Here is a 12,465-nt window from a genome sequence, read left to right on the forward strand (position 1 = left end):
TGGGAAAGTGAAGAAAGGCCTTCAGTTTCAGAGGGTGCAGGACGATCGCAGGATGAGGGTAGACATAGTAACAATCAGTATTGCAGTTGTAAACTGTCGTAGCTCTCTTGTATAAGTACCAGAGCTCAAAGTGCTAATAGAAAGCACTGAATCTCAAGTTTTATGGGTATGGAAAGCTGGCTAAAGCTGGAAAGAATTTCAGCCAAAATTTTTACAAAGGGTCTAACTGCATTCAGAAAGGATTAAATACAGTTGGTGGTGGAGTGTTTACTGCTGTTAAAAGTAGCTTACCTTGTATTGAAATTTGAAGTAGGTGGTTCCTGTGGGTTATTATGGGTAGAGGTTATACTTGACAACCAGAATAAACTAATAATTGATTCCTTTTGTGACCCTCTGACACAGATGACACAGTTGCTGAGTAGTTAAAAAAAAACTTGAGTCTCCATTTCCAATAGGTACCCCATTCCTACAACTATAGTTGACAGTGACTTCAATCAACCCTTGATATGTGGTGAAAATACAAGTTTAAAGTCAGTGGTAGGTAAAAAACATCATCTTAAATCGAACTGAATGCCTTCCCAGAAAATTATTTTGGACAGTTAGCTCAGTAGTCAACTTTAGGTGTAAATGATTGCAAAAACATACTTTACCTCTTAACAACAAATAATTCTGACCAAATAGGGAGCATTATGACAGGTATTGGATACAAGGTTCTTGTAGCTAAACTGAATACAATAACAACCAAACCCACCAAAAAAATCACAAAATACATCTATTAAGAAAGCAGATAAAAAAATTTTCTTGCTACCTGCCTAAGAAACAGGCTACACTCCTACCAATCTGACTATGTAAGCATAGACCAGATGTGGTTCAAATTCAGAGAATTAGTATTGGTGGCAATTAAGAGGGTCTGTACCAAATACAGTAATAAGAGATGGTACTGAACCCCCATGGCACACAAAATAGGGTCAGAATACTGTTGCAAAAGCAACACAAAAAGAAAGCTTACCAAATTTAAAACACAAAATCCTCAAGATTGGTGAAGTTTTACTGAAGCTTGAAATTTAGCAGAAGCTTCATTGCAAGATGCTGTTAATAGTTTCCACAATGAAACTCTGTCTTGAAATCTGCGGGAAAACCCAGAGAGATTTTGGTTGTATGAAAAGTACACCAGTGGCAAGATTCAATTACTACCTTCACTGTGTGATAGCAATGGTGATGTTATTGATGAGAGTGCCATTAAAGTAGAGTTGTTAAACATGGTTTTCCAAAATTCCTTCACAGAAGAAGATGAAATAAGTATTCCAGAATTAGAATCAAGAATAACTGCCAACATGAGTAACTTAAGAAGTACTTATCCTTGGCGTAGGTAAGCAGCTTAAAACACTTAAGAAGACAAGGTATCCAGTCCAGATTATATACCAGTCTGGTTTCTTTCAGAGTATGCTGATACATTATCAATCACATACAACCACTGACTGGTAGAAAGATCCATATCCAAAGAATGGAAAGTTGTACAAGTCACACCAACACCCAAGAAAGGAAATAGGAGTAATCTGCTGTATTACAGATCCCTATCACTAACATCGATTTCCAGTAGTATTTTGAAACATATACTGTGTTCGCACATTATGAATTACCTTGAAGAAAATTATTTACTGACAAATAGCTAACATGGCTTCAGAAAATATCATTCCTGAAACACACTTTATTCTCACGAAGCAGTAAGTGCTGTCAACAGAGGATGTCAAATTGAGTCCATACTTTTATATTTCCAGAACACTTTTGACAGCATTCATCACAAGTGACTTCTAATCAAATTGCATGCCTATGGTGTATCATCTGTATTGTGTGACTGGATTCATGGTTTCCTGTCAGAAAGCTTACAGTTCATAACAACCGATTGAAAATCACTGAGCTAAACATAAGTAACATCTGGCATCCCCAAGGAAGTGTTGTAGGCCCTCTGCTGTTCCTGATATACATAAATGATTTAGGAGACAATCTGAGCAGGCCTCTTAGATTGTTTGCAGATGACACTGTCATTTACTGTCTCATAAAACCATCAGATGATCAAAATAAATTGAAAAATGATTTAGAGAAGATATCTGTATGGTGCAAAAAGTGGCAATTGAGTCTAAATAATGAAAAGTGTGAAGTCATCCACATGAGTAGTAAAAGGAACCACTACATTTTGGTTAGATGATAAATCCCACAAAAGGCTGTAAACTCGACTAAATACTTAGGGATTACAATTACAAATAACTTAAGTTGGAGCGATCACATAGATAATACAGTAGGGAAAGCAAATCAAAGACTTTGATTTTTTGGCAGAATGCTTAGAAAATGTTAGAGACTGCATACACTGTGCTTGTCCACCCTCTTCTAGAATATTGCTGTGCAGTGTGGGAGCCACATCAGATAACATTGACGTAGGATACTGATAAAATTCAAAAAATGGCAACTTGTTTTGTATTATTAGAAAATAAAGTAGAGAGTGCCATGGATATGACACATGAACTGAGATGGCAATCATTAAAACAAGGGTGTTTTTTACTTCGGCAGGATCTTATCATGAAATTTCAATCACAGACTTTCTCCTTGGAGTATGTAAATATTTTATTGGAGCCCACTTACATAGGGAGAAATGATCATCATAACAAAATAAGAGAAATCAGAGCTTGCACAGAAAGATTTAAAAGTTTTTTCTTCCAGTGTGCATTGTGAGAGTGGAACAGTAGAGGTGTAGCTAGAAGGTAGTTAGACAAACCGTCTGCCAGGCACTTAATTACGTATTGCAGAGTAGTCATGTAGCTGCAGAAAGCAAGAAACCAAATTCTGTGATTCTCAAATTCTGATATGTTTTGCATGCAGTTATTTGTTCCTTTTTCTCAATACATCAGTGGTTGTTCATTAATGCTCTTTACATTGAGGAAGAGTTCCCAAATGTTCTCTTCAGAAGAACTTGTGTTGGTGGTGAGAATCCAAATAGCATGAGTGATGATTCACCTACTAGTCTCAAACACATTATGTCATGCAATATCTTCCACAACTAAGTTTCCTAGAGTATGGCTCCTACTATTTATCACAGTGCTCGCAAATGAGGAACATCCTACCCCCAATCCTTCTCACCATTCCCAAAGTAGTATTCTACCACCCACCTAATCTACAAGATGGTCTAATTCATCCTTATTCCATATCTACCTCCAACTCTTTGCCACATGCGTAATACTCCTGTGAAAGGTGTGATAACTGCCTGTGTGTCCACCCAGCATATCCTATTGATATGTACCAGAGGCAGGATCATCTGTGCAAATCATCAAATCATCAAATGCAAGCTTTGCTTCAACTTGTAACAGCATTTTATGTGTGCATGACCAACAACCAACAGCCCACTCACAGTAAACATTTTTCAGCCTATGTAACAATGACAACTGTAGTTCCTCAGTTAAGCTTCTTGGCATTCATCTGGACCCAAAATTAACCTGGGAAACTCACACCAATTATGTATGCAAAAAGTTATCCTGAGTCACCTATCTGCTAACTACGCTCAGGACTTGCGTGATGGATGAGCTACTGCTAAATTCCTACTATGCCTTTTTTCATAGTCACCTCGCGTATGCAGTGCTCTTATGGGGCAATGCCTCTGGGGCAAAAAGAATTTTTCTTTGGCAGAAAAAGGCCATTAGGTGTATTGCTGGCATGAGAAACCATGTATCATGTAGAGACTATTTCAAAGAGTTAAAAATACTGACACTTACATCACTGTTTATTCTCAGTTGCTTAGTGCACATAAAGGAAAACCAAGAAAGCTATAAACTGTGCGAGTCTGTACATAGCCATGACACATGCCAAAGGCAGATGATGGACATCCCAGTTACTAGGCAAAAAAAAAAAAAAAACCAAAACAGTTACACATACCCAGGGATACAATTATTTAACATGCTACCACCTACAGCACACAGTTTATCACTGAATGTCTTCAAAAATATTACAAAAAGGTGGCTTGGGAAAAAAGCATTCTATACAATAGAAGAATTTAAAGTATGTAATAAAAATGATCTAATCTATTAAAACTGCTATATGACATGACCACCATATTAGATGAGCACTTCTGAAAATGTTATTGTATCATGTGATTGTGCTCTATTTACATAATGTATGTTTACTCAATAGTTAACTGCTGTATGACATGACCACCCTATTACATAAGTTCTTCTGAAAATGTTATTGTACCATGCTATTGTGCTTCACTTACATAATGCATTTTCCCCAATGGTTAACATGTATTAAGCCTGTCTCATTTATATTTGTCAAAATGTTTTTCTTAGCATGTGTATTGTGTTACACACACAGTATCTCCTTTTGTCATTCTGCATGACACATTTATGTTTAATGACTACTAAACATGTGCAGTATAAAACATATTTACTCAATCAGAATGTTAAAAATGTATGATTTATTTTGTAATTATATAACGTATGTAAAATGACGACATCAATTGCATGAAAAATGCTTAAAGATGGATCAATAAATCAATCGATCAATAAATAAATCAATCACCAAACTGTGGCGAAAAGTTGAGTTGACCAATCAGTGGTGAATATGGTACTGTGCACATCGTGCTCAACTTCAGTGGTTGTTCAACAGCCTGTAGCCTTCTACGTAATTCTCTGAATATCTGGAAATCATCCCTGCAACACTTTCTTCAAGCCTATAATCCTCCCGGCCTCAATCTCCACTTGCCTTTGTCCCACATCCATATCCAACTCTTTCCTCATGAACCTTACATCACTCATTCTGCTGTTACACCCTCCTTCCTGCAGACTCACTCTTTTTCTGTTACGACTTCCCATCCCAGCCCACTCCCCCATGTCATTATGTGCTGCATTCAAGTTCCCTTACTTGCACCAGAGTAACATCACCAGAGTAACATTCCTGTTCCACATGCTTGATGCCTCTCTTTCCCAGCTGTCAGTCATCCTTCCCTTCAACCTTCACTTCTGCTCCTATGGTCCTGGCCTTCTTTCTCCTCTCATCCACCCACCCAACATGACCTCTTATCCTAGCCAATATGTGTGTGTGTGTGTGTGTGTATTTTTATTTATAATGAAGAATACATCTGAAAGTTTGGCAGTCTTTTAAGAATAATGTTTCCAAACTAACATGTGATCTGATGTACTGCAAATACTGTAAGTCCTCTTTCATGTTATAAACTACAGAAAATAATTTTGAATGAGTGACTTAATGGATAAAACCTCATTAACTTCTCTACTTTTGTATCTTACAATTAGTAAATATTTGATGCTCCATGCATTATGTTTTGTAGTGTTTTATTCAGGTTTCTTAAAGAGTGTGAGACCACTGCTTCATATATTTGAGTTTAATAATTGTTTTATACCTTTGTTCATTACCAGTATTATCATGATCATCATCATCTTCATTATAGTCATGGAGAGGCCTAATATTTGTAAGTTATTTTTATGTGTGTTTGATAAGTTACTACATTGTTTTTACACTGATTTTTTAAAATATTATTGGATTAATTGTCTCACTAGAATAGGTGCTTTTGTGTAAATTTGCTTCTGATTTCATCTTGAATTTCTTGACAAAAACTGTTGTGACTTATCTGTCATTTTACATCTTTTGCATCAAAAGATAAATCCCGAGAGGAAAATATATAGACCTCCAAAGAGACAGACTTACATAGAGGTGACAAGAGTCATTGGATAGCAATATGAATTTTTACAGGTTGTTGAAGTATCATGTACACAAGATATAAAAGGCCAGTGCATTGGTGAAGCTGTAATTTGTACTTGAGTGATTCATGTGACAAGATGACCAATGTGATTGTGGCCACACAATGGGAATTAACAGACTATGAAAGCGAAATGGTAGTTGGAGCTAGATGCATGTAACATTACATTTTGGAAATTGTTATGGAATTCAATATTTTGAGATCCATGGTGTGAAGAGTTTGCAAGAATACAGCTTTCAGGCATTACCTCTCACCACGGAGAATGCAGTGGCCAATGACCATCACTTAACAACTGAGAGCAGTGCCATCTGCATAAAATTGTCAGTGCAAACAGTCAAGCAACATTGCATAAAATAATCATAGAAATCAATGTGAGATGTATGATGAACATCTCTGTTAGGACAGTGCAGTGAAATGTGGCATTACTTTGCTATTGCAGCAGATAACTGATGTGGGTGCCTTTGCTAACAGAATGACATCACCTGCAGCACCTGTCCTGGGCTTGTGACCATACTGGTTGGACCACAGATGGCTGGAAACTTGTGGTCTGGTCAGATGAGTCCCAATTTCTGTTGCTAAGGGCTGATGGTGGGGTTCAAGTGTGGTGCAGCCCCATGAAGGCATGAACCCAGAGTGTCAACAAGACAATGTGCAAGCTGGTGTTGGTTGCATAATGACGTGGACTCTGTTTACATGGAATGGACTGTGTCCTCTAGTCCAACTGAACCAATGATTGATTGGAACTGTTTATGTTTGATTACCTGCAGACAATTTTCAGCCATTCATAGACTTTATGTTCCAAAACAACAATGTAATTTTTATGGATGACAATGCACCATGTTACCAGGTCACAGTTATTCACAATTAGTTTGAGAAACATTCTAGATGGTTCTAGCAAATGATTTGATCACACAGATGACCCGACATGAATTCCATTGAACAATTCTAGGAGATAATCAAGACGTCAATTTATGCATAAAATCCTGCACTGGTAACACTTCCACAATTGTGGATTGCTACAGAGGCAGCATGGATCAGTATTTCTGCAGGGCACTTCCAATGATTTTCCAAGCCCCTGCTAGTTGCTGCACTATGTCAATCATAAGCAGGTCTGACACAATATTAGGAGACTGACTTCTGTCACCTCAGTGTACATTCAGGAGGCAAAATTCCTGTACTGCTGACAGGCATATTTAAAAGCAAAAACAATATTCCTTGCTTTTGGAATTTTTAGGTCCATCCTCAGGAAGGATAGAGAGATGGAATGGGGAAAGCTGTAAAGGAGGGGCAGATCACTTAGACCCTGGGATGAGAGGGACTCACCTGAGATGATGACTAGGGAAAACTGTGCGCTCCCCTTGTCCTCTCATAAGGTGAATCCAGGGATCTGAGTGACATGCCCCAATACTTTATTGAGTTATTGATTTTATTGATTCAACCATTATTTCATCTGTCTACAAGTTTTCCCATTTTATACACAAATGCCAGATTGATATGAATGCACAATAATAATGTGACTGAAACACCCCAAGTATATTTGTTTAAAGAGGTAAAAAAAAATGTTTTTATGAACTGTTTTTGTTTTACAGCACAAATGGCACCAAGACATACCAGAGCTATACATTTGATTTCTTTAATTATGCGGGCATTGATCGGCCTGTTTATCTCTACACCACACCAGGGGTCTGCATTGATGATATCAGCATTACAACTGACTACTTACCTGATGGGACAGGTAAAATATGAATCAGAGACCACTTAGACACTGTAATTCAAGTGATGTAAATTGATGGTTTCTAACATATACATTATTAAATTGCTATAGGCCACATCATTTTTCTGCAAAAACTGGTGAAACTGCAGGATTTTTTCAGAATTACATGAAAATAATCTTTAGAAATTATTATTTATGTATGAAACTAGTACATTGGATTCAACAACCTTGGAACATGCAACAAGTTTTGTTCATTTTGAAGGCAATGTGCCGGTATAAAAGGTTATTTTTAGGTAACTTACTATAAAGATATTTCAAAAAGTTTCAAAAGCAAGAAAGACAGTTTATCTTCTTTACATGTTAAATGACTACCGTATTTACGCGAATCTAAGACGCACTCGAATCTAAGCCGCACCTGAAAAATGAGACTCGAAATCAAGGAAAAAAAATTTTCCCGAATCTAAGCCGCACCTGAAATTTGAGACTCGAAATTCAAAGGGAGAGAAAAGTTTTAGGCCGCATCTCCAAATCGAAACAAAGTTGGTCCATTGTAATATGAGACACAATTTAGGTCGAATGAATGACGATACAGCTACAGTAGTTTGGTTCGAGTCGTAAGCTTAGCAGTTAAGCTTTACCAGGTCGGGAGGACGGCGGTTCAATCCCGTCTCCGGCCATCCTGATTTAGGTTTTCCGTGATTTCCCTAAATCACTTCAGGCAAATGCCGGGATGGTTCCTTTGGAAGGGCACGGCCGATTTCCTTCCCCATCCTTCCCTCACCCGAGCTTGCACTCCGTCTCTAATGACCTCGTTGTCGACGGGACGTTAAACACTAATCTCCTCCTCCTCCTTTACCAGGTCGCCATTGCTATGCGTCAGGCACTCCGTCTGTATTTATATGGATACCCTTCCTTTTTCACGTGCTTCGTCTGGTTTGAATTGATTGCTTATTTTTCTTTGATCTGATAAGCGCAGTTTTCTTTGTTATAGGTGTTTACGTCACTCTACGCTGAAAATGCATTACTGTAGTGTGTCATGCACTGTTTGTTGTACTCTGATACTGCATAATAGACTGCGTATGATAGAAGGTGTTCTGAACGAGAGTTTAGCGAAAATTTTTCTCCGATTGAAAATCTTTGCAGGCGCCTCTTTAGTACATTACATTTTGCACAGAAATTAGGGTTATCTTAGATTTCAAATCTAGTCTATTGCCTCGCTTCATTTCTGACTGTATCACTGTTAAGCATAAGAATAATACGAATATAAACATGACATGATATGTATATTCTTCCGCGTTTGCTGTCGTCTCACTCTAGTTTTGTGGTTTATTACGCAAACAGGATTTAAATGAGATAGCAGCAAACACGAAACAATACATGGCAAAATGTTTATATTCGTATTATTCTTATGGTGACGAGAATACTGCATGTGATTCACAATTTATAAAAGTTCCTATTAGCAACCATCTCTTCTCACAGATAGGAAAAAATTCAGAACGTAGAGTTGGCCATATTAACAAACATCCTAAACATTCTTGCCAGTAGTACATCGAAATGCTGATTTATTCCCTTCCTGAAAATCCAGAGTGACTGTCATGCCTGATTCTATGGCTAGTACTCCAAGATTGCACAATACCGTATAGATATGACATGCCAAATGAAAACTGCAAAATCTACCAAATGAACAGTTACTTGATGCAGAAGGCATCCTACAGTGAACACATCAGAGTTTTAGATGTAAATAGCTTCCTCCAACGGAAAGACTTCACCAGGCATGGGCTTCACTTACATAAAAATGGGAAAAAGAAACTGTGTGTTAATCTGCTGAATGCCATCAAAGGTCCACTGGTAACAAGAAGTGCCATAAAACGTGTTACACCAGGACATCAAACATATTCGTGGTCCAATGAAGCTAATTTGGTGGACAATCCCAGAAGAATGAGCAATACTGCAGCTGAACCAACAGCAACACCAGGAGCTGAAGAGCCATCAGTAACAACAACAAAAGTGAATATGCAGTCAGGGTCATCAAGGAAAACACCAGAAACAGTTTTAGAAAAGAAGGTATCCACAGTCAACACTAAGTCACCAACAACATCCTATGCAAATATCTCGTCAAGTGCCACAAATCAGCCAGCCCACGACATCCAAGTGGAAACAACAAAAAATGTGCAGCCACACTCCAAATCAGTATCACTGGAAACTGTGCCAAGATCTTCAACACGAAAACGCAGACCTCCAGCCCACAGCCAGGATTTTTTATGGGCAAGAACACCAGTAGCTCCCTGCTAGCAGCAAACCAAAGGAAAACAGGTGCAGAGCAAAATATTCATGAACTAAAGCTACAAGAAAACCCGGTGAGTGGTGTCAAAAATCATTCCATTGGAAAACAGTCACTATTATCCTTTAAAATATTACACCATAATGTGCAGTCAATGTTTAATAAGTTACTAGAAATAGATCTCTTCCTAAAAACAAAGCCACACTTAGATGTTCTCTGTATTACTGAACACTGGTTAACAGAAGACAAAATTAAAAAAACCCCACTTGGCGAATTTACTCTAGCTGGTTATTCTTGTCGGAACAAAAGTAAGGGAGGTGGTACAGCAATCTATGTCAAAAAATATTTAAGATACAAAAGCCTCACAAAGTACAATAATATGCAAATAGAAACAGACTTTGAATTCTCCTTAATTATCTTAACAGACTCTAACCTATTGATACTGAATGTATATAGAGCCCCTGATGGGAACATCCAAACCTTCAAACACTCCCTCGAAGCACTACTCACAAAAATTTACTCACTAAACAAAAATCTATTAATAAGTGGAGACTTTAATATTGACTTCCTCACACCTGGAAAAAACAAAGACGAATTGTTGAATATTACAAATTCATTCAACCTATCTCCAACTGTAAACACACCAACCAGGATCACAAAAAATTCAAAAACAGCTCTAGATCAGCTTTTCATAAACACAGACAAACTGCACCACTCAATCGAAGTCATCAGCACAGGTTACAGTGACCATGAAGCCCAAATACTAACAGCGAATTTAAATTACATAGGACAATATCCCACAATAACTAAAATGCAAAGGCAATTTAATGACGATAATATAAGGCTTTTTAACTATCTGTTAAGGGCTGAAAACTGGGCAGAGGTCTATAAAGAAAATGATGTAAACTACGTATTTAATTCCTTCCATGAAACATTTCTCCACCACTTCAATACTGCATTTCCACTGAAATCCAGGAAAATCGGAAAGAAACACACAAACTCATGGGTAACAAAAGGGATAAGGATTTCCAGCCAAAAAAAGCGTGACTTAAAAAATCACATGAAACACCATGACGTCGATGATCAGTTTAGGTCATATTGTAAGACTTATTTTGCAATCTATAGGAAAGTTATCCAACAAGCAAAAAAATTATACAATGATAAATTTATAAAGGAATCTAACAATAAAATGAAAGGCTTGTGGACAGTTGTAAAAAATGAAACAAACAGTAAGCAGCATGTCATAAACAAAACATTAAAACTAAACCTAAATGATGAAGTCACATCAGATCCCCAAAAAATAGTAAATGGTTTTAATGACTATTTTAGCAAGATAGCAGAAAACCTGATAAAGAACAACTGCCACAGACCAAATGCTCAACACCAAACACTAATAGAAACCGCACCGGTACAGGCATCAATGTTTCTTCACAAAGTCTCCAATCCTGAAGTACTTACATTTATAAAAGGACTAAAGAATAAGTACTCCAGTGGTAGTGACAATATTCCTGATATAATTGTAAAGAAATGTGGAGAATCCATTGTAGAACCCCTAACCCACATAATAAATGCATCCTTTACAAATGGAGTTTTCCCTGACCTACTAAAGACTTCTAAAATTACCCCACTTCACAAAAAGGGCTCTAAAAATGATGTAGCCAATTACCGGCCCATAGCACAGCTCAGCTCATTCTCAAAAATATTTGAAAAATTATTTTACACCAGATTGGAAGACTTTACTAATAAACTATCCTTATTGACAAAACACCAGCATGGTTTTAGAAAGCAAAAGACAACCACCACAGCTATTTATGAGTATCTCAACGAAACCTTAAAAGCACTGGATAATAAGGAAATCACTACTGGTATCTTTTTAGATTTATCCAAAGCGTTTGATGTAATTGACCATACCATACTCCTTAAGAAGTTAGCAAATAAAGGTATAAGAGGAATTGCAAACAAATGGTTAGAATCTTACCTGTCAAACAGATTTCAAAAAGTTGAAATTAATTTTGAAAAAAAGAATACAACCACCCATCAATCTACTGTCCACTCCTCTGACACAATGCCTATTAGATATGGTGTGCCACAAGGCTCAATCCTGGGACCCATACTGTTTCTGCTATACATTGATGATATAAGCACAAAGCTTACTACAGGACATACCACACTATTTGCCGATGACACAAGTATTCTAATAACGGGTACTGATACAGAGGACCACAACCAAAAAATTAAACCGCTTATGTCGTCACTCAGCAAATGGTTCAACGAGAACAAACTGATTATAAACATACAGAAAACAACCTACATCAACTTCAGACTCTCATCCCAAAAACAAGAAATGCCTGATGTGATTCTAAATAACCAAGAGCTTATGTGTGTGGACTCCGTCAAGTTTCTTGGCATATGGCTTGCAGAAAATCTTAAGTGGGAGACACACACAAATTATATCTCAAAAAAGCTCTCAACTGTGTGTTACATTTTAAGGGTACTCAAAAAATCAGTCACAAAATCTGTTCTCATACATGTATATTATGCTTACTTCCATTCTACATTACAGTATGGAATCATATTTTGGGGGAACTCACCTGGAGGTAGATATATTTTCAAAATGCAAAAAATGGCAATACGCATAATATGTAATCTTAGACATAATGAATCATGCAGACAACATTTCAAAACAAATGGCATTATGACACTGCCTTCTGC

The 12,465-nt window shown here is 37.2% G+C and overlaps 1 protein-coding gene across 1 annotated transcript in view; it reads left to right on the top strand.

The window, feature by feature from the left end:
* Positions 1-12,465, top strand: part of LOC126249979 (beta-glucuronidase-like) — a 126,740-nt gene that overhangs the window by 57,564 nt on the left and 56,711 nt on the right. The window contains exon 5 of the mRNA XM_049951521.1: positions 7,348-7,493. Coding sequence (XP_049807478.1) covers positions 7,348-7,493 — 146 coding nt within the window. The remainder of the gene's footprint in view (positions 1-7,347; positions 7,494-12,465) is intronic.

This window comes from Schistocerca nitens, chromosome 1, assembly GCF_023898315.1.
Source record: "Schistocerca nitens isolate TAMUIC-IGC-003100 chromosome 1, iqSchNite1.1, whole genome shotgun sequence".
Taxonomy (NCBI): Eukaryota; Metazoa; Arthropoda; class Insecta; order Orthoptera; family Acrididae; genus Schistocerca; species Schistocerca nitens.